This window comes from Centruroides sculpturatus, unplaced genomic scaffold, assembly GCF_000671375.1.
Source record: "Centruroides sculpturatus isolate CEXI.00-Female unplaced genomic scaffold, Cexi_2.0 scaffold617, whole genome shotgun sequence".
Classification (NCBI taxonomy): Eukaryota; Metazoa; Arthropoda; class Arachnida; order Scorpiones; family Buthidae; genus Centruroides; species Centruroides sculpturatus.
The window spans coordinates 1-26,199 of NW_019385101.1; the positions used below are offsets into that span (position 1 = coordinate 1).

A 26,199-nucleotide genomic window follows, 5' to 3' on the forward strand; every position below is an offset into this window, starting at 1 on the left:
GTGATAATCAAGTAAATGTGAAAAATTGTATAATAATATAATTTGTTATAGGCTACACATGTATTATCTAAGATTTTATTAAACATTTTTTTCTAAATTATTGTTTTCTTTAGTCTTCAGCCCCAATTAAAAATTATTTGTATGTATTTATATGCGAAATTATACCCCTACTTACGCGGTTATTGCTTGGTCCCACCTGTCACGTAAGTTCGGGGTATTACTGTAATTCAATAAAACGTCATCACCGACTCGTGTCGCGACAGGATTCGTCAAATCTAGACCAATAGCGGATATTGTACAAACCGTTGAGTTTAAACAAGCAGCGAACCTACTAAGAACCATTTATTATTTAACGTCCATAATAATTATATTTATGTGAGGGTCAAACCGAATAAAATAAAATTAAATAAAGAAGCTCAAATTAAATTAAATATCTTTATTAAAGTTAAACAAAGAAAAACTTCATTTTTTGAAATTTTACGAATAAAGGATATATACATTTCCTTCCCACGGAGCCGTTTCCTATCTCTCAGGAAACCGAAAAATGATTCACAGGGAACTTATCCTAAAAATCGGCGATTGACGAAACTGAGTAACGTGACGAAGAGGATAAAAGAGGGGCGATGACGAGAAAAAGGGTCCGTTGTCGCCGTCCGAGAACACGGTCCGTCATCACTGTTCAGGATCGCCGAAACCCGTGCCGATCCTCATTGCTGCCGTCGTTCCTCAAGACAACTTGTCTGATCCGGTTAGAAAACGTCCGACCGTCCGATCCCAAATCGTAGAGGTATGATACCCATTAATGTAAACTCTCTCTCGGCGCGTTTCCCTCCACTCCCGCGTGTCCGCTCGAGATAAGCTCAATGTATTTATGTTAGTTATGTTATCATCTCAATAAATGTTGTTTTGTTTTTAAAAGTCGTCTTTATTTCGAGTATTGCTCACACTTTACCGACGATCCCTCTCACTTCCTCCACTCGACCCGACAATAAGAATCCTGACTATACGGGATAAAAAACCCATAAACTAGCCATCCACTGACCAGTGGGCAGTTCTCACCGAACTGTTGCCTATCAAAAAGAGGTACGACCTCGTCCTACCTCAGGCTACCCACATTTATATTAATGATGTCTCCAAAGTTCAGCAAATTTTTCGCAAAAAAATAATTTATCAGGAAGCACACAAGCGTCATTCGATGACAAGCTCCACGATAAAAACAAGCTTAAGCAATGGCGATGTCGAATGGTGCACACTCGGTAAGTAATCCTACAATTTTTGTTTATAGCATAGTTATATGGATTATTCCCAAAAAATTATACGTATTTTGGAAATGTTGAGTCGAATTAGTCTAGAATCGATCAATTTTACGGAAGAAACCTTTCAAACAGCCATAGTCCGTAAACTGTAATTGGCTGGACTCATAGAAAATGGATTCATAAAAACCGGAACGTATCTACCTTGTTATGGGGGGGGTCGACTGTAATTAATATTATATATGAAAATTCATTGTAACAATTTTTTAATTAACATTTTGTGTTATAAACTTGTAAAATTAATCATAATTACCTGATAACAGACAGATTAAAGATAAATAATAGATAATAGATTGGTACAGAGTAAGAGAGTTATTGCAATTTTTATTACTAGTAAATCTGTGATTAAAGTAAATAATTCAGTTTCTCAAACAGTTAGTTACTATATTTAAAACTTGTTCTTACATTTTTTCATTTGTTGTTCTTGCAAAATGGACAATATGGATGTGTAAAAGTTTCCAAAAATGTTTAATAAATTTGTTTTAATCTTGTATACCATTAGTTGTGATTACTTAAGTAAATTAAATATATTTTACACAAACTATTTTTTATGCTTAAACAATTCTTGTTATATTCAATAACAGTAAGTATTGTTTAAGCATAAAAAATTGTATATTTATTGTAGCTGGATTTTATCCATCCAGCTACAATAAATCTTTATCACAGATTCAAAGTTTTCTAATTAATTTAATGTTATAACATTTAAATTATAACATTAATGTTATAACATTTAAATTAGTTTTTCTAAGAATTTTTAAATTCTTAGAAAAATTTATTAAATAGATATTAGAAATAAAAGAAAAATTCAATGAAACTACAATAAAACAATTCAGCTGATATTTGGCAAAATACTTATAGTAAATTTTGCTATTAAATTTAAGCTGTATGAAGTAAAGTATATTATTAAAAGTGAAATAGAAGACATGTATATTAGTTTTATACCAAATGAAAATATGACTCATTAAATTGAAAAGACTAAAAAGTTCCTACTTACTTATCTGTGACAGCAGGTAATATAAAGAACATCCAGAAATGAACAAGAAAAACTAGAAAAATTTGGAAGATCAATTTTCCTAAAATATGCTTCCTAAGATATAATGCTCTGTCTACGACAATTAAACCAAATTGTGCTAACAGCATTATTAGAAATGAAACTGGAACCTGTTAAAAAATAATTTGTTAAAAAATTAATATTTTTGAACTACATCAATTATTTTATTCTTCAATTCATCATCATCATCTTACATTATTTTCTTCAAAATAAGAAGTTACTCCTTTATTAATTCCAGCCTGAAATAAAAATAATTGAAGTAAATAATACAATATAAAAATTAATATTTTAATTTAATATTTAAGATCAAACTACTTACTCCAAATGCCCAATATCCAAAAACGACGATAAAAAAGTTTATGAAATCACAAAAAAACATATAAGCATACACATCAACTGTTACTCGACATGAAGGAAATAACAGATTATTAAAAAATTGTTTAAATGGATCAAAATAACGAAGCATCCTAAGGTAAGAAAAAAATAAGAAATGCAAATTTAAAGTTATCAACAACATTCTTCATTAATGTTAAAATAAAATAACTTACCCATCAAAAAAGCTTGTTTTTTTGGTACTACCATCACACGCTATGTAAAAAAAAACATTATATTTAATATTTATAATAAAGAATAAATCGTTTAATGTGATTAAAATTTTTATTAACTTAGTGGCATCCAAAGTGTGCTTATTTTCAGTGTTTTTAAAGTTCTGTGACTACAATATATCACTACCATCTTCATATCTTCTAAAGTCCAAGGTATATAGCATATTACATATATTATATATAATTTCACCTATCTTTTTTCATTAAACAAGCAGTATGATATTTTAATTTTCATGCTGTGAAAATTAATTTAATAAAAAATCAAAGTTTTAATTTTCTTATTATGCTTCTGATAGCTGGTATCCCTATATTTCTTATTCCTAACACAGCAAAACAAGCATACCATATCCAGTATATAACTATATATAATGCTATTTATTAAGCAACCAGTTGGTCTTTGAATATACATTTTGAATTACATAAAGAATTATCCATACAAAAGGCAGACTGACACAACCTTATCTGCTTTCACTTTGGACAACTTGGTACAGGTGCATTTTGATAACCCATATTATACATCATATTAGAGAAAAAACACATCTCAAAACTTTACAAAAACTAGAAATCTATAAGGCCAATAGAAAAAACACCTCCATAAGACAATGACACTTTACTGTTAGTATGGAAATCAAACTTTGAAATCTTGTAAATAATTTTTACTTCATGAAAAGCACCAACGATGAAAAGACAACCAGATTTCTATTTTAATTTTTTAAAATTATTGCATTTGAATTGTGGTTCCATTTGAATGCTTAAGAACCTGATGATGACTGCTAAATGTAGTATAAAACATTTGTTATTTATTAAAATTTGTGCTGGATTTTATTGATGCTGAGTCTGTAACTCACTATTGCATTTAGTTTTCAAGTTTACAAAAAATATATACTTATTTGAGTATGAGTTTTATACAATAAAATTTACTATCTTACACACATATAATGCATTCAAACTTTGATTTGGCTCTACCATTTTTTCATTTCTAAAACTAACATTAAATCAAGTGTTGCACTAAACTAAATAGTTTAAAACAATAAGAACTATATATTGTGGCTGTATGCCATATTTTATATAGGTTTTACTTTAATTTTTGTATAGTTTCCCCTCTATTTTCCTTCTTCTATTGTTTGTCCCTTCCAGAAAATTCTTTCTCAACACTTTCTTCTTGGATGGTGGTGACTAATCTTTTGAACAAAAGAGATGAAGGAAGCCCTGAGGGCTAAGTTGAGGGAACAATGTTCATTCTTTGCTGGGATGTCAAACAGATTGGACGTAAAAAAAATGCTCTCTAGTTCATTTTTGGCAGTGAATAGAGATGGAAGGAGGCCTAAGCAAGAATCAAGGCAAATTCAGTAAAGAGAAATTATAGAGACTCCCAACTACCATCGAAGTGAATTTGATGAAAACCAGAATTTATCCATCACCCCCAAGAAAGGAAATGATTTGGAATTTTTATCACTCCTAAAATCACCCATCAACAATTGAATACCTACTTTCACCAATCCTTACTTCTATTGTCCTTTTCCGTCTACTGATTTCGTCCTTCCTTAGATTTAGTTAGTTGTTAGCTGTAAGCGTTTAGTTATAGTTCGTTTTATATTTGTTGTAGAAACATTTGATAATTATTGGTGTCATGAGAGTAGTGTTAATAACTGCTCATTCTCTCAACTTGTATACTGGGACTGAGAAGAGCTGGTATTCCAAAGAACTGTTATACTTTATGTGAAATAAAGATACAGTAGAGCGTCGTTTATCCGAATCAATTGGGGACTGAGGTTGTTCGAATAACTTATTTTTCGGATAACCAATTATGTACGAAAAAATATATTAACCTATCCCATGTTGAAATATTTTTCCATTGCGTGTCGCTTCGTGTTAAATTTTCGTCGATGTTAAGCCTAACATAAACTTTTTAAAATAATAATCGTGGCTATTGTATCGTTAAAAGTTATTTTTTTATTTTTTACAAACAAAATAAATATATTAAAAAATATAAAAACAAAAAAAATTATACTTTAGAAGTTAATATAGTATTAAAAACGTTCGATTCAGCATGACACACAGTCCTCAGAAAAACACCACACAAAAGTGATAGTGCTGCCAGCTAAAACACGTACACAAACAAAAAATAATATTGGATTAGCCCAAGACGTAGCCAAAGATTGCAGCGCCACAGCACTAGCGAAAATTTAAATTTGCTGACTGGAATGCTTTCGGATAACCGACGTTTCGGATAACTGGCTTTCGGATAAACGATGCTCTACTGTATTATTATTTAATAATGTATCTTTGTAACTCTCATTTTACACTTATTACTACAATATAATAAGAAAGTTAACATTCAAATTTGAGTTTGAGAGTTTGTAAGTCATGATTTGATGATAACAGTGATACTAATTGCAAAAACTGTACATTTAATATTTCACAGTATGTAACATTGTCTACTTAATATTTATGGGAAAGATCCATTCAAAAGTATTCATTGACACTTTAAGAAAATGGTACTATTTAGGATTGCACTATATTGAAGTTTTGTTGTATATATCATATTATTGTACATCATCTTAATTAATACAACAAAAAAAGTAAATACAACTATAATTTAAATTCATAAAATTAAAATATTTCTTACCTATATCCTTTCTCTCTTCTATGGAATCATTTTTCTTTAGTGAAACATCTATCTCTCTTTCATCAACTAAAGGTTTTATTTCAGAATCATCCAGTTTTTCTAATTTATCTTCTAAAGCTACCACCTATAAATTTACGAAATCATGTATTTATATGTATGAAAATAAAAAACAAACTTAACAACAAAAGTAACAAATTTATCAGTAAGATAATTAATACATTTTTATTAAAAATATTCAATTTTATATATAGTACACTCCCTCCTATCTGGTCTCACTTTAACTACTCAAATTTTTGTTGAAATTTTCTCTTCAAATCAAACTTTCATTGTCTACTTAGGGAATGAGTACAGTGCACTGTAATTCCTATAAATTTTCATTTCAGTTAGTCTTTGCTATCTGTGCCATTTGGATCACAGCAACTCTGTTTACTAAATGAGTTATTGATACTGGAACCAAAGTAGCTATTGTGATATACATACCTTCACAAAAAAGTCAAAAATGTTTGTAACTTGTACAATGGTCTGCTGAAAAAGTCAGCAAGGGGTGTGTGTGTGTGTCACAATATGTGTTTACATATTTTTGTTATTAAGTTTTGTTTTTCAAATTTTATTAATTTGAAAAATGTTAGCCTTGAACAAGTGAAAAGGGAACATAATTAATTATTGTTGAAACAAAATTGAAAAAACATTTCAAAGCCCGAGTAGTATACAATAAATCACCAAATGATTGCCTAAATATTGAGCTATAATAAGGGTAATTAAATGATTGGTATAAAGTAATTTGAAACTAGAGGTAGACGTTAGGCGCCATCTCTTAAGTAAATTGATAATTATAATTAAATAAATAAATTATTAAATAAATTTAGAACCTTCTGGAATAAAAGAACTGGCCTGGGACAGGGCTTGAACCCAGAACCTCCGCTTGCCATGTGGTGCGCTTGCCAGTTTTCTTTCTTTTATTCCAGAAGATTCTAAATTTATTTATTTATTGATTTATTTATATTTAATTGTAATTATTAATTTACTTAAGAGATGGCGCCTAATGTCTACCTCTAGTGTCAAATTACTTTATACCAATCATTTAATTAGCCTTATTATAGCCTGATATTTAGGTGATCATTTGGTGATTTATCAAAATTGAAAACACTGGAATGTATTGATAATGGAAAATCTGTAAACTGATATGTAACAAACATGGTGTTGGAAAAAGTATGGTGAATGATTGGTGGAGAAAGCAAAAGTACAGTAGACCCCCCTATAACACGAGTTCCTATAATTACGATTCCTATAAGATGGCGAAAAAATTGCGACGGTATCCGTACAAACCTGGTAAAAAAAACTCCTATAATTCGGTAAAACATCATCAGGCAGCCGAACTACTTTCCGCCGTCCAGCGCCACGCTACGGAGAATTTAGGCGGGTAAATTGAGTTTACTATCGCCTGTACAGTATTATATATAAATTAGGTACTGTACATATAATTATATATAAATTAGGTACTGTATATATAATTATATATTAACTTAATTTATTGTAACTTTATTATAATTATATATATACTTTCCGCCGTCCAGCGCCATGCTACGAAGAGTTTAGGCGAGTAAGTTGTTTACTATCATCTGTACAGTATGTAAATTAGGTACCGTAAGTCTAATACAGCACTAGTCTAATTTTATACATTTCTTGTGAAAGAAACATTTCTTATTCAACAACCATAAAAATTATTTATATTAATGATGTCTCCAAAGTTCAACGAAGTTTTCGCAGAAAAATAACTTATCAGAAATTGCCCGCTGTTTGGTGCGCTGCTCCGTGACGAAAACAAGCTTGAGCAATGCTGACGTCGAACGGTGCACACTCAGTAAGTAATCCTACAATTTTTTATTTATAGCATAGTTTATACGGATTATTCCCAAAAAAATTATACATATTTTGGAAATGTTGAGTCAAATTAGTCTAGAATCGATTAATTTTATGGAAGAAAACATTTCAAACAGCCGTAGTCCGTAAACTTCACACGTGTCGGGCTGTGATTGGCAAGGACTCGTACAAAATTGATTCATAAAGAACGGAACGTATCTACCGTGTTATAGGGGGGGGTCGACTGTATACTAGACTTCAAGACTTCAGTATACAAATAGAATCTGAAAAAGTGTTCTCAGATAAGTACATTATGTAGAAGCCAAGAATGAAGTCACTGATGACGTGTTACAGATATGGTTAATGCAAAAGTACAAAGAGGAACACTTCTTAGTAGATCTATTTTGAAGGAAAAAGAAAGTGCACTTACATAAGAGTCAACAGCAGAGACTTCTTAGTTAGTGAGGGATAGCTTTCATGATGGAAAAAGTGTTACAAAATTCATCATCTAGGGCTAAAAACACCTAGATAATGAATTTTGGCAAGAAATTATCAGCAAATGCTTTAAGTGAATTTTCCTAAAAATATTTAGATGTTATATGGAAGAAACAAGTCTACTGCGGCAGTGTGAATGAAAAAGGTTTAAAATTTAAGCTGCTTATGTCAAAAAATACTAATAGTACCACCATAAGAAACATTTACTATTGGTTTCAAAATGAATAGAGAATCACTAAGGCCCTTTATACAAACATTGCTGGGAGTAAAAAACTGCTCTTTTTTGTAATAGGAAAGTCAACCAAACCAAGAACTTTTACCAATTTAGTATAAAACTACAAGGTCAGTTTAGACAGATTTTTTTCTAAGTGAAGAATCTTTTTCAACTAAATTAATAGAAAAAATACTTTACTTGATTTAAATATCTTATTTTTCTTACTAAACGATATATGTGATAAAATAAAATCTGGATTTTCTGGCAAGAAAAATTTAATTATTGTAACTACAACTAAAATTAAACACAAGAACACTTGCTGAGTTTACTGCAATTTAATATTCAAATGCTTTCAGCCTATTCTTATAGGCCATCCTCAGGAAACTATTGTTCCACAAACGAACATAAAGCTTTCAAATACGCGAGAAATTTATAGTTTTCGAACATTTTTTAAAAAATTATTACATTAAACCATTAAATATTAAATAAACAACAAATTACTAATATATTATATAACCAAACAAATGTAAAAATGTAAAAATAAAATACTATATTGAAAATACATTAAACTAGTTAAAGCATAACTGTCATATCTTTTTATGGGTTTTTAACTCCCATTTCTTTTTCTATTACATATTTCCAGGCTGTTGGGAGAGCATTTGCGTCTTTTGCATTTAGGCAACTATTGTTCACATTACCCTTATATATTTCTATCTTTTCCATACCCAGTGCAATCGTCGGAGAATGGACAGTCTGAACTATTCTTGCTTCATCCCATTTCACGTTTGCTCCCTCTGTTTGTGCCATAACTGCCAAAACTGTGTTATTATTTCCTTTATTCACGTCATATTTGTGCTCTTTTAAACATATTGCCAAGCTTCTTCTAGTGACCCCAATATAATCTTTTGTCACTCTCAATTGCCGATTCTCAAAAGGAATTTTATAGACCCCGGGCTTATCTTGCATTTTTACTTCATCTTTATCATTCCTTAGCTGTCTGTATATGTTTGGTGCTCTTTTATACACTGTTTTTGTGTTTTTATATCTACATAATTCCTCCATCACTCCTTCCATAAATTGCAGTAAGCTCAGCAAGTGTTCTGGTGTTTAATTTTAATTATTGTATTATGAGAAAAGAAAGGATTTTGCTTTATCACATATTTTACTCAATGTTTTAACTTAAATCTTTAATACAAAATATCTTTGAAAAGTTTTTTTTACCAATGTGTCTTCACTTTCTATTGTTTTTTCTGGGGTTTCATCATCATCTTCATCTGTAGAGCTTCTATCACTATCTTTCCACAATCCTAAACTCTAAAAATTAATTGAATTTAATTATCATAACATATTTTAATTGATATAATAAAATTTTTTATCAGTCTTACTTTTAACATAAATCTGTGGAAAAATACTACTAGAAGTAGTAGTAAATCAAATACAGCATAAAATTCATTTTTTTCTATTCCAAGAATACGAGGTGCCCAGAATGGACCAGAAACAGTTAGGAAATTCCATGGGAAGAAATTAAACTGAAACAAATACTTTACCACTACAAGGGCCTAAAAGAAATAAAAATAATTTTAAATAAATATATATAAATTAGTTTTTGGTTTAAAGAAATTCTAACAGATATAATTTACACACCTCTGTATAAGTTATAATAGTAATCCAAAATGTTTTGGTAGGCCTTGGAACAGATAATGTTCCCCATAAAAATGCCATTAAAGGTAAAGGCAATGATAAGATACTTGCTGAAGACATTTGATTAATTACAATAATTACATAACACAGTATTTCTGAACGTGAAACAGCAGCATAATAACATGCCACAAAGAATCGCACATATGTAGAATGACTTTTCTCAAACTCTTTGTCCAAAGCATCACAGGCATCTAATAGCTCAACACTACAAAATTTAAAATAAGTTTTTTATAATAATAATAATAGTAATAATTAAAAAATCAAATTTTTTGTAAATTATTATTATTAATAATAATAATAATTTACAAAAAATTTGATTAATAATAATAATAATAATATTAATAATAGAAAGTTATTCATAGGGTTAAGTCCATGAAAAATTTTGAAAATTTACCATTCAAACTATGTAACAGACAATGATAATTCATATACCAAAAAAACAACCAAATCTAGGCAATAAAATTTTCGAACTGCTCTTATGGACAATTGATCTTGGAAACAGATTAAAGACTTTACATTTGAAACATAAAACATTAGAAGTCTTTACAGAATTGGGGCTTTCCAAAATACCTTAGGTATGATCTCCAAAAATGCAAGATGGATATTAAGAACCCTTGAAAAAGTATGCTGGACTGGTAAAAACTCCCTGAAAATACAAAACTTTACCAAATTCCTATCTACTTAATTAATCTACATATATAAACTAAAGATAAAGCTGAAAATATTAAAGATAAATTCTATTAAAACCCTAGAAATCTTGAAAATTATTACTAAGACAAAATATATGATTCTGAACAAAAATAAAATCATTACTATAACACATCTGAAAATAAGTGACAACATTTTTGAAAGTGTCTCAAGCTTCAACTATCTGAATAGCATCTTAAGATATAAAATTTTATAAGACACTAAATCAATAATCGTTCCTACAATTATATATGGGTGTGAGAGATGGGCCCAGTGCCGGCCCAAGGCGAATTTCAGGATGGAGCGAGATCCTATTATGGCGCCCCCCTTGGTTGCCCCTAATTTATACCCTTTAATTTTCTTTACCACTGAGGCACCCCCTAGGACTTAGCGCCTGGAGCGGCTGCTCCGTTCGCACAATGGTAGGGCCGGCTCTGGATGGGCCTTATCAAAACAATCAGAAAACACTACAATTTTTCAAAAGTACAGTTCTAAGAAGAATATTTGGCTCTAAACAAAATAAAGATACAGAAGATTTAAGACTACTTCCCCTTAGGAAGAAGACAATCTAGCATACTTCACCTTAGATGGCAAGAGGCAAGACTTAGTCAGGAGGGACTTCAGACAAAGTCATGGAAAAGATGAGACCAGAGAGTACTACTATTGTTAATAGAAAAGACCAGAGAATATTTGCCAAGATAAACATGGACTCAAGTGGCCCCAAGTACCAATAAATATCAAAAACAATAATTCTGGGTTTTCTAGATTTATTATTATTATAATAATGCATTTAACAATAATATTTACAACAAATGAAAACATATTTCTCTGTAATAAATTATATTAGTTATTTAATAATTTAATATAAAACAACAACAAGATAAAATTTGGTTAATAATTATCATTCAATTAACAACAGCTTATTTTACTTATTTTGAATAAATCGTTAAAATTTACATATTTATTTACACTGTAAGTTGTGGGTTCTATCAAATTTATTTAATAGCTTATATCAGGTATGGTAAACCTAAGTATACCTTTGGTACAGGTTTACCATCTCTGATATAAATGACAAGACTGAAGAATTTATCTGACATATCATTAAAACTTTATTTTTTAACTGTACAAATTTTAATTTACCTCAATTTCATTTCTTTTAATTTTTATTTTACATTCAATTCATCAACATCCTTTCCTCAATCAGTTCTTTTTAATTTGTTTTAATGTATATTCATTTCATTTCTTAGAAAATACTTATTTGAACTTTAAAAATGATTTATGCACTAAAGATTTAAAGTTAAATATGCTTATTTTAATTTACAATCCATGGTTTATATTCTACAGCATTACAATAATTTATATTTATACCTTTGAGCTAAATCTTGACTTCCCTTTTGAAGTTTGATTTTTATTTCCAATTTGTTATTCTCCTTTGATCTGAAATAGCATTTGTTTAAAGAATACATTTTAATTAAAATTAAACAAAAAATATATATATATATATATACATATAAGAATACAGTGGGTGATTGGTTAACGAACAGTTTCGACTATGAACAAATCAGATAAAGAACACTTTCGTGAAAGATTTTAATGTTTGGACAACAAACACCTCACAGAACAAACACAAGAAGCAACGTAAAATAATGAATATTGATTGGTCTTCCCTTGTCTTCAGGCAACAATTCGAAACTTTTCAGAGCATGGGAGATGTTGACATCGACATTCAACCTGGTACATACTGATCAGATAGTATTCCTCCGAATTTTGAAACGTTCCCTTGTAATTCCAGTCTTTTATTTTTCTGACAGAAATAATTCTTTTGTATTTGCGAGACTGTCAGGCGTGCACTAGTTAAGTTTTGCGTCGGTTTTTATTTTCAAAAAGGTGAGAGTATAATAGCAAAGGTAGAGAGTGGGAAGAAGATGTCTGATGTTGCTGGGAAGTATGGCTTGAACAGGTATACAGTAGGCTGCAGTTCAATCTTATCTAAGAAAGATATTGTATAATCAAGAAGACTCAAGCAGCTAAAGGAGTAACAAAAAGCACATCTGAGAAATAAAAAACATTGAAGAGCTTATAATGGAACCTGAAATGGATCTGATGACAGAAGAACACCGAGAACTCTTGAATGAAGAACACCAAGAAACTTGGTGAGATATGTTTTCTTGTGAAAAAGAGGATTAATGCCGATATCTGCTATTAAAGATCTTTCGAAGAAGTGGGAGGATGTCAGAACAGCAGTCTTAGAATGGCATCCAAACCAGGTTGAGGTTAATAGACTTGGGGATCTCTACAATTACAATGCTATAACCCCTACAAACAGGAAAAATACGACTAATACAAATGCAAGACTGTGTATATATGTATTTTTATTATTTTATATAAATAAATATAGTAAGAAAGTATATATTTTTTTTTTATTTTTTGGAGTTTCCAGAATAAATTAATCAAATTCCAATAAAAACCTATGCTAATTCGATAATTGATTAACAAACAATTTGGATAGCAAACAAAGTCTTAGAATGAATTATGTTTGTTAACTGATCACCCACTGTATATAAAAAGTAAATATTTGAAACCGAAAATAAAAAAATCCAGAAACTAGTCGCTTAATTTTCCTGGCAACATTTAAAATTTTCAAGGTGGCATATGTTATGATATTTTATTTTTAAAAAAATTTTTATATTTTTAATTATTATAAAATGCCAAAAAGCTTAATTTTGAAGGTAGGGAGGGGTTTTATAAAAAAAATTGTAAATGCTAATAATAATTAAAATTGTCATTAAGTCCGACCCTATTTGAGATATGACACATGATTCCCTTTATCTCCCTGCCTCTTTGACCTTTAACCACCAAAATTTAATAGCATCAATCCCCCTAATACACAAACCTCTCTGCAAAACTTCAGAAATTTTCAACAGAAAGCACAGGAGTTATTAAGTTTCAAAGAGGGTGAACAAAATCATGCTCCTTCCACATATACACACACACACACTAACATCCATACAACCAGGAAAAACACCTCAAATTTTTTTGCATTTCTCAGCATTTCAAGGTTTTGAGTCTAAACATGTAAAAACCTTGGGGGGGTGAGTTTTTGACTAATTGCCATACTTTCCCTCTGTTGTCTCTGTTATACATAATAGAACTGGGACATTAAGAAAACGTTACTTAAGAGATTAAAAAAAAAAATATATATTGCCATTAAGAAAAATTTAACCTATTTGACTGTCTAGGAAATGATAGAGAGAATGAAAAACAAGAAGAAAAAGCCAAAGCAGTAGCATATCCAGAATTTTGAGAATATTAATGCTGCTCAAGTCAGATTCAAGAAAAATCAAAATACATCTCTTGTTTTTCAGGGAATGTTACTCAATTACCTTAGAATTACTTTAGTTAGCTAATCTTACCTAATTGAAGTCATGTGATTATATTTAGTCATAAAGTCATGTTATATTTATTTAAAAGTAACAAAGCTAATTATTTTAGTATGAAGGGGGGTTACTTCAGCAACCATAAGCCCCTCTCTGAATATGCCTGAGCCAGAGTGTATGAAATCCCTATTAAAGGATAAGGATAAAAACAAAACCTTACTTAGGTGCAACCTGAAGATCACTGGGCATTAGACTTAAAGAACACAAATAGGATGTAAAAAAATGAAGTAAAATTACATTAACAGAATGAAGACTAAAGGGGAAGTATTATAGAGTGGAAGGGAATCTGTATACTGTAAGAAATTAGAAGAAAAGAAAACATAGCTAACATGGAGAGGCTTTGGATTTTTAAAGGTTAACACAAGCACATAGTTAATATCAAGGTAACAAACTCTTCCTAATTCATGAAAATTGAAAATGGCATCTAAAGCATAGAAATATTTATACAAAAGGACTACAAGATGCACAGAGGAAGCTATATAGCAGTGATGAGCAAACTTTTCTGAATGTAATTCACAGATGAATTCATAGGCTTTTGATGGGCTTTTATATATACATAATAAGAGAAAGTATCGGAATTGTGTCAAATTTGACTGTCTGAGTTTATTGCAATTCACAATGTTTTGAGATATCTTGAACCCAAAAATCAAAAAAATTTCATAGATATGTGCACGTGTGTTGTATTTCATTTAATATCTCGAAATGGGCTAATAATGAAGATATAAAATTTGGCATGATAACTTGTGTATAAGGGCATTGATGGTATTAAATTTTGGTGGCTAAAGATTGAAGAAGTGGGAAGAAATAAAATAAGTGTGACCAGAGGGTCAGCACCTCTTTGATGTTTTGTCAGAACAGAACTACCACCACTGTGTCTCGTGTGACATAGAAGCCGTGACGGCGAGTTTGGTTTTGGTTAATAGATGGTTATGCAAGCAGCCACAAGCATAAGCAGTTGGGTTCTGGATGGAGACTGAGACACAGCCCAATGGAAGTAAAGTGCTCAGACACTAAAGTTAACAACTAAATAACCATTTAATTTCAATGAAAAGGAGTACATGATACAATATACATTATGTTATATTGACTTAGCCTATCTATCTAGCAGTCATGAGAGAGAGAGAGTTTACAATTGTTCACAAGTCAGGAAATATCTGTGTTGATAGTGATGATTCTTAATTTGGAGTTAATTAGTCCTCATGAAATATGAGGACTCAGAGGTATAGAATCTTGAGGTTGTCTGGATTTGGATCATTCAAGACAGGTCTGGATCAATCCGGCAAAGTTCTTCTAGGCACAGTTGAGGATAATATGAAAATCTGATAGAGTACAATTGGCACTGACACAAGAAAATTTTGATATCTTTAATCCTAGAGGGACTGGCAATGACTGCCTGACTGCCTGTTTGGTATTATATTAAAATGATGAAATTGGGACAGCAGGTCAGAAGGTCACATGAAAGCATCTTTATTGATGCCTAGAACTTAAAAGGAGATATACTCTCAGGTGTGAAAGCTGACAGATAGTTGACAAAGTTGATGTTATGACATTAAATTGTTTATGTTGCTATGTTGAAGTCCAGATTCTCACATAAGAGTGTCATATCTTGAGAGGGGGTGGATTTAAGATTTTACTCATAATTAGCATTTACAATTTTTTATAAAATTTGTCTCTATTCTCAAAATTAAGCTTTTTGACATTTTATTACAAAAATTGTATATATTATAAATTATTATAAAATCTCCTAACACAGAGGTTTCCAACTTATTTTTATCAAGGAACCCATTTCACCTTAATAGAAAATGTTGGAAGCTTACAGATATCAATTAATTAAAGCATACTAGATAGCCATTTTATACCAAAACCGAAAGTGAAACTACATTAAATATAATCAAAATTAATTAATTAAAATTGAAATCAAATCAATTGAAAATTAAAACAATGTTTTTAAAAACCATTTAAAAGTTGTTTTGAAATTTTTGAAATTGTGAATCAAATTTATTTTTAAATTTAAGTTATTTGTGTGCAGTGGTGACAGAACATTTTGCTGTTAATATATACATATAGATTTGAGAATTGTACTTTTATTTATATGTTAGATCCATTATAAACTACAAGCCAACCAATTCTGTATGTCATCAAGCTAGATATTGCTATAATACTTATAATACTAATAAATTATGAAACAATTTGGTACTAGAGGGAGATGTTAGGTGCCATCTCTTAATAAATTTAATAATTATAATTTTTAATCACATAATTTAAATAATTTAGACTATTGGAAGAAAAGAATCGTCCTGGGCCGATTCTTTTCTTTCAATAGTCTAAATTCTGCTTACTGATGCAGATGCTTAATATCAATCCTGCTTACTGTGCAGATGCATTGCCAATTATGCTACCTGGACCTCTGGTCCGATACTCCTCTTCCAGTAGTTTAAGTTATTTAATTAAAAATTATAATTATTAAATTTATTAAGAGATGGCACCTAATGTCTACCTCTAGTACCAAATTGTTTCATAATTTATTAGTATTATAGCCAACATCTAGCCTGATGACATACGGCATTGGTTGGCTTGTAGTTTTTGTTGAATCCTTTAAAAGGTTATGATTTTTTAAATAATTCTCTAGCTTTCCTTGTCACACATTATTATCATGATTTCAGTTTATTCTGTTACTGATAAATTGGTCCACATTGTTTATAAAACTATAAATAACTTTAGCACAAGTATAGTCTCAGATTGAGTCCTTGTATCATCACACAACTGGAACAATTACATCTCATATCCCAAATCTGCATTAGTACATTCATACATCACTAGACTCGATGGAACCCCAAATTTTTATTGGCAGAACTTTAGAGTTTTGTAGAACACAAATTGGGAACCCCTGTCCTAACAGATGGTGCCATATGTAATTTATTCATTATAATTAATAATATAAAGGTTATCTAAATAAAATCTCATAACAGCCAGGAAAGTTATGCAACTCATTGCTAGATTCTTTTTCTTATGGAATTGTAGGCTTTAAATCTTCTGAATAAAAACATACTCCATAACTTCCAGTATTGGAATAGTTAGTACTGATACTATATGCTAATGATATGCAAACTAGTAATATATACTTCATTCTCATCTTTTCACTGGTGAAGATTAGTTTGAATGTTCTCTGTCATAAATATCAATGTAATTAGAATTGTATAATGGCATGAAACAGAAAGCAGAAAAATAAAATTATATTACCAAAGTCCTGAGAGTTACAAATTAAAACCTTGCAGGTTGCTCATGACAACTATATAGGAACCTATTGTTAATGTTATTTTGAGGTTTATCTGTTTGATTGCTTTGCTCTTTAATATGTTTTAATCTTTTGTATATTTGTAGATGAGTTTTGAGTTTTATCATAGAATGTAGGTCTGCATCTTAATGTTTAATTTTTCAAGTATTGCAAGTTCTTTAAAGTTTACAATTTTTTAACTATTAGAATTTTATGTAAATGTTCAAATTTTTAAACTTTGCTGCCTCTGAAGACAAGCTAACTAACTTGAATGTACTAAGGCAATTTTAGCAATATTATATGTATATGTTATTGTCATCTTTGTGGGAACCAATATGTCATTGCGGGATCGTGCAGGGCTACCGTGTATAAGCATTGTATTGAGAAAAAGAGGATGTTTATAAGTGGAGATCCATTAGTTTGTAAGACTAAAATCATTCTTATTTGGTTGATCAGATTGGTATGACTCATAGTTTCATGACTATACATTATGTACTGTATGTCATTGGACTTCGTGTTGTGTAATAAATAATTTTTACTCTCTTGGTTAAGTGTACACATTATTGGCCAATGCTTAGGTCCTTTCACATTAATTTCTTCATATGCCCTGAGGATCTCACTCTATGGGAGTCACTACAATATTCATACATTTGTGTAATAGTATTGTCAACAAATCTGAGTGTTACCAAATTCATGAACTTTTCGATTAGGAAAAATATTTATACATTTAGATGGTTCATTATATTTTAAATTATTAACATTTTTCTGCAATTTCATTAAATGTTGAGATAATATCCTTTAAGAAGGTTTTAAAGTGAATTTATTAAAATTACATTAAAACTTACATTGGTTCTGAAGTAAGTGCTGCATCTTTATTTGAAAGATTTTCAGCATCCAATTGAAAATCTTGCTGAAACTGTAAAAAGTTCAAATTATGAGTATCAAAATTTTATCAATTTAGTATAATATAAAAATTTATAACAAAATTAAATCCATATAATGCTAATTAATTGGAAAACTCAGTTAAAACACTAAAAACTAACAAGTATTGTATTTTTGAGCAGATAACCTGTGGATTATCTGTGTTTAAAAGACAATTTGAAAGCAAGAGGGTTATGTGATAAGATGATTATAAACCAAATTTAAATTGCAATTATGAATTCATTAAACAGCTTTCCTTTGTGTGCAGTAAGAACATCTTTATAAAACTTGAAAAATCTTTTCTGCATAGCAATAAATCTAAAATAACACTTTCTTTCTTCATCATCAGCATTTTAAAACTAATATTTATTTTCAATATATAAAAGATATATACTTATTGACAACAAGGAAATAATGTTTTTTATAACACAATTTAATATTAAAAAAGTATTGTAATAGTGATTGACATTGTAGAAATATTCAATTTTTGATATTAATGTTGACTACTGAAAACAATTGTTTAATGTCATTAGTATCACAAAATACACAACAAAAATCTTAAGTCCTTCCAGTAACAATGTTTTCAACTGCCTCAGGTTTAAAGAAACAAGTAAACAAGTTCTATAATAGAATGTATTAAAAGGAATGTCTGCAGAATTTGGATTTATATTGTTAAAATTCAAATAGATTACAAAAATTCTGCAAAATTCAAATTTGAATTGATAAATTTCAAAAGTTAATAAATGTGACTGAACCAGTCAGGAGTGTGAAGTTGTGAATGAGTGGGAGTAGGGTGTTAAGATCAGATTGAAGTGTGCCTGCGATGCACACAAGATTTGTTTTTCATCTTTATGGTTAATACAGTTATTTAACTGGCATGCTTTAAAGATCTCCAAGGCAACTAAATCTCTAATATGGTTATTATGTCAGATATAACATATTAACCTCTCCTAAGTAATAAATGTACTAAATACTGAATAATATGGTGGATACTGAATATAATGGTGGAGAAAACAAATGTTTTCAATTGCTTTTAGCAATCATTCTCAAGTTAAAGAACTTATTCAGAAACATATAACAGAATAGAACATATGATGGAATGTAATAATTTTAAATATAAAACAAATGCCTGATTGGCTGTCAGATGTCACATGTTTGTATTGGGATGTATATTTGTTTTCTCCACTGCTGTGTTTCACAAAATGGATTTTTGGTTATGTAAGTGTTTATTAACCTCTCCTAGTCAAGTTTAACCTCAACATTGTTATCAAATGTGTATATGGACAGAGCATTGGATGGTTTCATGTTTTCATATATAACAAAATCTGTTATAGAAACACAAAAAAAATATATTTTCATTTTCTATATACTATAAAATAAGACAAGATTGAATGAAATATCTGAATACTAAATCAATAAAATATTTATATATTGATGATTATTTTTTAAATGTTCATTTTGTTACTGGATGACCAAGATGGTAAAGGCATCAGCTTGACACTGGAGAACCAGGAATCAAATCTGGAATAATCCTAGAAATTTTTCATGAATAAACTGTCCTGAATATGTTGGGTTTCCATCCTTCACCACTTGGCCAACCGCACTGTGGGTCTGGCTAAACCTACAATGGATCTGGGAAAAAAGACACACTTAGTGACCACAAGGAGGAAGAGAAATAATGAAAACCATTCATTTTTATAAAATTTTTGAATTTTTTAAATTATATTCTACTGAAGATGTTAATTACAACATGTTTACATACAAAATTAACTTAACTAAACTTGAATTATAAACACTCATTACCTTTTCTTTTAATTTTTTCTTTTCAAACGATAGCTGTCTAGCCACAAAACGATAATCTTTGGAAATGGAATTTAATTTTGCTGTTGCACTTATAAAAACACTTTCTATAAATGCTCCTAAAAATTCCAACCATCGTTTCAGCTTTGATTCAAAATCTTCTGCAATTCCATGTAAATAAGCATAAAATATATAAATTTATTAAAGTTTATGATCAAATAAATGTTGAAGTAATTTAGAGATAGCAATAACCTCACAAACAATATAATTATTTTCAATTACTCATTATATAATTAGTTTAATCAAATATGAATTTTTTAGATATTATCAGCAGCATCACTTCTTGCTTAAAAACATTTTGATATCAAAAATGAAATTAAAATTAATGATAACTGCACTCATTCCTTAATTTACAAATGTTTAAATAATGATTTTTTCACTTTTTTGAACCCAATATATTCATATCTTTAAATTACATAAATGTTCAGATTTAAGTTTAGATAAAAAAATAAATTCTAATGAATATTGATTGCATCACTGTTGCATTTTGAATTGGTTTCTAGTAATCAAATTTTTACATCTATCTAGTGCTGAGAGAAAAATTTAAATTAATTGCTGCCTTGTCAATAAGAGAAAGCATAAGAATTAATATTCTCATGACCAATAAGCATCTTAAAATACGAGTGTTTATGTTATGTAATATTAAATAATTTAATGTACAAGAAAGTAACTTGAACATTTGTATTGAAAATGGCTCAAAGAAGTCTGGAAAAAATTTCTGACAAAAAAAAATTGAAAATGTTTTAGCAATATTTTCCTTTTACATATGAGTTTTTCTTTTTCCAAAGCTCATCAATTAACTTGTCTAGCCTAAAGCATTCATTTTCTTACTTCAGTTTTCTTTAGCAAGCTAATTAGTTAACATGATTGTTTATTATATTTACTTGTGTTTTATTATAAAACTATCCTAATCTTTTATATTTCTTAATTGTATATGAACGTTGAGTAATTTTCAGGTATGTTTGAATCCAGCTCACAATAAGTTAGAATTTTTGCATAAGAAATAATGATATTTAACATTTTGACTTTTTGTCTAATAAATGAATTAAGCAGGATTAACATAATTAAAATAATATTAATTTTAAATACATTTCAGTTAAAATATACAGCTATGTTTATTCATTCTTGGCTAATAGAAAAACTGTAAAAAAAAACTATTATTTTTATGATACTCATGACAGATATTATATAAATATTTCATCTATCTGATATAAATATAAAAAGACTTACAATAAAAACATATCAGAAAATAAATTAATTCCATTTCCTTATGTTATTACTAAAAATACTTATAATTAACTTTACTATTAGAAAATAATGTATGATACATCAAATTATTTTTTATATGTATTTTAAAAAAAATGTTTTTCAAAAAGACAATTTTTTGAAACACATCTGACAAACTGTTTTATCAAATCTGTAAGACACTGATATCCAAAACTTAAATTTAAAAATCATTTTTAATCTTAAAAAAATTCCTTAACAAATTTTAAAATATTTACTTTAATATTAATTTTAATATTACAAATCCTATTTCCATAGTTTAAGTTTGCAAACATTCTCCAAATTAGCTATTAAGTCATCTGTTTAAAGTCAAAGAGAAAGAGACTTACTTTCTTGCTTTAATGCATATAAAAATCATTAATATCTCATATATTTTAGCTTAATTCATTACAATGAAGATCTGTAGAAAGACCAGAAACAGATCAATCTCAAGCTTATATCTAAAGAAATTAAAATATGTATCTGAGAACAATTTCAAAATTATTATAATTTTAGGAGAATAGTAATACAGTAGATTCTGCATATTACAATCACAGATAATTCTATCAATAAATCAATGTTATTGAAATTAGTATGTCCCAAAACATACAAATTAAAAAAACACTATAAAATCTAAACCTCTTTAAACAAGATATTCATTGTGAGAAGTTAATTTAGTGACTTTTAAATGTGAAATATTTTAGTTAAAATTGAACTAATTTCTTCTTATATGGAGTTTTCTTTTATCCTAAACATAAAATATAATGGCTAAAGATTCTAAATGCTTAAGATATGACTTAACTATATTTTCTATTAATACTAGGAAAATGGATGAAAATACAACAGAATAATTTTTGAAACGAATAAAATTGCCTCAAAAAAATCTATATTCTCTTATTAAAAATAAATCCATGTTTTACATCTTTTTAGACTTTGACAATCTAAATAAACTTATTTATCTATAAACAATAATTATAAATCCATCAAAAGTCTTTTATATTGAAATGTTTATAATAGAAATGCAAATTTCATACATTTTATAGTTTATTTTTAACAATTTAAATGTAGAAGAATGAAAATAAGTGATTGAGTAAGTGAGTACAAATGTGTGTACACTTGTGCATATGTTTGTGTTTATATTTATATATTTCCTACTTATAAGAAAGTATTTCATCACAAAACAAACATGAATATGAATGATAATGCTTAGAACAGTGAGACTGCCATATCCATGAATGATACATTTCAAAGCCTATCACAGATAGCTGAAACTGCATATAATAGTCAACTATCAATAAAACCCATATTCATGCATACATGTAACAAGATATTCAATCAAGGGAAAATAAAAACAGATACTATATTACATATTATGTACTTTGCATTGTTTTAATATATCTACACTTAAACCTATAATAAAAAGTAATTATTAAAAATACATTAAAAGTATTTTTTTTATTATTAAAAACCAATTTGCATATTTTGTTTGTTATTGGAATGATCTCATTACTACAGTAAAGAAATCAACTGAGGTGATAGATTAGCTCTAGCTATTATTGTTTAAAACTATTCAATTTCTTAAATAATGTCTGAAGATGCTGGAGAAGGCAGAATACACAAAGATGTCAATGGCTGATGATGTGAGCAGATGATAATGATGATGATGGCTGAGGGGTTGTCAATAGCAAATACTGTACTTTTTTAGCCTTATGATAAAATATTGTGATGGAAAGTGATTGCATCTGTCTTTTCATTTCACGAAACAAATTATAAAGAAGTTCTAAAGCTTCTCCTTCCATATTTTGAAACCATGTCATATTTTTTATTTGTTTTATAAGCGCAATGTAGTGTAATAACGATCACTTGGCACAATTCATTTCTTTATTTAAACGCGTATTAACGAAAATTGAAATAAAGAAATGAATCATGCCAAGTGATCGTTATTATGCTACATTGTGCTTATAAAACAAATTCTAAAGCTTCTGTTATTAAATTTAATATTTTCTGTTATTAATTTTAATGTTGAATTCCACCATAAAATCATATTCTATCATCTTTTTCTTCAAATCCTAGGTCATTTGAAACACTTCACCAAATTTTTCAAATGTCCACACTGCTGGTTCTGGTTCAGTGTCTTCTTCATCATTGTCTTCTTTCTTTGAGACAATTTGATGAGGGCTTCTAACTTCTCATTTGTAAACACTTTTTCCTCTATCATATTGAAAAATCCTTCATCACCAATTTGTCTTGTTGTTTGAATTATCTCTCTTACTTTTGTGTCAATTCAGGGAAGTCTTAGAAATCATCAATCCTCAAATTCTTCCAGCATGCTGTTACTATTGTGAGTTTGCTGACTTTCGGGGGAAAATGGTTAATCCTGCATCAATGATGATCTAGAGTCTGTCCACATGTGGGTGGTGGTGGAGGAGACAGTACTAACATACAACCGTTTATTGCAATTCAAGAGAACTTACAATATACAAAAAGTTTGTATCTGAGGTTTTGTTTGAAAGCGATGATCAGTAGATAAGAGGAGTCCTTTGGTGGTTAAAGGTGGACGGCGGATGATGGGCTCTGGAGCAGCAATGATGGGTGTTTATCTGGTGATGGGGAAGATTTGAGTTGGCAGTTTGTAGAGACTTGGTTGTTATCCAAATGAGTGATGACAATCATTTTCCCGCTTCCCGATTGGTTGCTCCCTTGTCTCCATGTGGAAAACTGAGACCTGTTTGGCTAGCGAGAAAAGTCCGCTTTGGAGAGTCTATTTGAAACCATCCATCGACTCTTACCTGGAGATGTTGATGAAACTGTGAAACCTGTGCTCATGTTTTACTTCATTATTGTCTTTTCTCTGACACTTTAGAATTTCAACGATCTAACACAATGTCCTTTGACCGTCAACCTTTCCCCTTTTTCCAATTTTCTAACTTAGACTGCTTGTATACAACATTCTGTCAAAGTTCCATCTTTCTGGGTCAACATTCTACTAAGATCTATCATGTTGTTCATCTTAGCATCACGTTTGTCTTGATATCTACAGCTTTCTTCTTGTCTCTATCTTACATAACTTGCACGATCTTTGTTCTGATTCAACAACAAAAGTTTTCTCTTCCTAATTAATCTTATAATTAATTTTTATTTTGACTCATGTCTGGAACCTCACACTATTTATAGTTTTAATTCATTCATTGCCCCTTTGTTGAAGACAATTGCATCAGCAATGGTAAATGGTTTCCAACAGATCATAAGTTCAACATCAGGGGCAACCAACCTTAATCATTGCTTGAATCATATTAAATACCTGTTGAGTACATGATGCTTTGATGAATCTAATGACACTGATCAAGTGGCTACAGCAATGAGGTCATATTTGGTGGTAAAAATAGTACTTTAATATTTTCATCTTCAATACTAAGTGACTGAGGACCAGCCACATTATCTATTAACAATAAGCCTTAAATTGTAATCCTTCTTTCTACAAATATTTCTTCACTTCAGGAATGAAACATTGATGAAACAATTCAGTGAATAATACAGTCATGACCCATGCCTTGGAACTGTGCTGCCAGAAGATGGGCAGATATTTTTTATTTTTGTTTTTAAGAGCATAAAGATTCTTCGCTTAGTGAACAACACCAGATTTTATCATATGTCCAGCTGCATTGCCAAGTACAGTAGTACCAGTATTAATCTGTCTTTGAATCTTTTAAAGCTTGGTACCTGTTTCACACTTTTGTATATGTAGGTTATCTCGGGCATCTTTTTCCAAAGAAGTCCTGTTTCATCACAATTAAAAACTTGCTTAGGATGATAGCCTTTCTCCTCAATGTTTTTTTTAACTCTATGGGAAACATGATAGCAACATCCTCACCAGCAGATGCAGCTTTTCCAGTAATTTTAATATTTTTTTTTTTAGATTAAACCTTGTTTTGAATCTATTTAACCATCCCTTCCTTTCTGTAAATGGCTTAGATTCTTCTTCTCTACTGTCTTGTGACTGAATGTCCTCATAAACTCAGTGGTTACTGTTGAGCACTGAGATTATATGTTATTATCAATAGGCACTGTTTTTCTAATCATATCTTATACCCACAGATTTAATGCTTTTTCCCTCTTGAGTAACACCTTATCTTGCACTGTATCAGAAACTTTTGTAGATCAAGATGTAACAGAAAAATTGGCACAAATTTTAGTTTTGTTCTTCATTACTTTGTGTATTGAAGATTCATTTTTTCATATAGCTTGGTAATAACTGCAAATGATTTTTTTCTATTTCAACCATATTGAGAATTTTTACTTTTTCATTTAAAGTTAGCACTTCACATCTCACAGGTTAGAATTCCATTTAAGAAGCTATTTAAAAAACTTACTTGGATAAAAATATTTAAAATTTGATCAAACAAAAAAAAGTCATTAATGAGTGTTTAGAAATGAAAGAGTTACTTAAGAAAGCAAATATATTAACATAGTTATTTGATGCTAACCATGATAAAACTTGTAAGACTGCTTGTCAGGACATACACACCTACAGACAATACCACTTCAGGTGGGAGAGGAAAACTGTCAACATGCAGAGTAAAAGAAATGAAGCTCTTGTTCTGTATTTGCCATTACTATGAAGGCATTTTAGGACAATATCAAAAGAAGGATAGGTAACATTTTATGCTCAATGAGCAACTATCAGTGTGAGGCTCCGGAAGTGGGTCGAAATTCGTGCACAGAAAATGTTTTAATTTCGTATAAAAAAAAAAGTGTTTTTTTTTTTAAATTATAACAATAATCATTATTTTATATTGTAAAAAGAAACCGTCTAACGCAAGGCAAATATATTATGTCCCTATATAGTCATATCTGTAGCAATTTCTGAGAAAAAACGAATTTCTCAGAAA

General features: G+C 29.5%; 1 protein-coding gene across 1 annotated transcript in view; it reads right to left on the reverse strand.

The window, feature by feature from the left end:
* Positions 1-2,288: 2,288 nt before the first annotated feature.
* The window catches only part of LOC111634696 (piezo-type mechanosensitive ion channel component 2-like), a 176,734-nt gene continuing 152,823 nt past the window's right edge, over positions 2,289-26,199 (reverse strand). The window contains exons 29-39 of the mRNA XM_023379534.1: positions 19,991-20,148; positions 18,112-18,182; positions 11,924-11,992; positions 9,812-10,073; positions 9,553-9,726; positions 9,389-9,481; positions 5,599-5,722; positions 2,913-2,952; positions 2,684-2,831; positions 2,559-2,603; positions 2,289-2,474 (exon numbers count right to left, since the gene is read on the reverse strand). Coding sequence (XP_023235302.1) covers positions 2,304-2,474; positions 2,559-2,603; positions 2,684-2,831; positions 2,913-2,952; positions 5,599-5,722; positions 9,389-9,481; positions 9,553-9,726; positions 9,812-10,073; positions 11,924-11,992; positions 18,112-18,182; positions 19,991-20,148 — 1,355 coding nt within the window. The 3' untranslated portion in view covers positions 2,289-2,303. The remainder of the gene's footprint in view (positions 2,475-2,558; positions 2,604-2,683; positions 2,832-2,912; positions 2,953-5,598; positions 5,723-9,388; positions 9,482-9,552; positions 9,727-9,811; positions 10,074-11,923; positions 11,993-18,111; positions 18,183-19,990; positions 20,149-26,199) is intronic.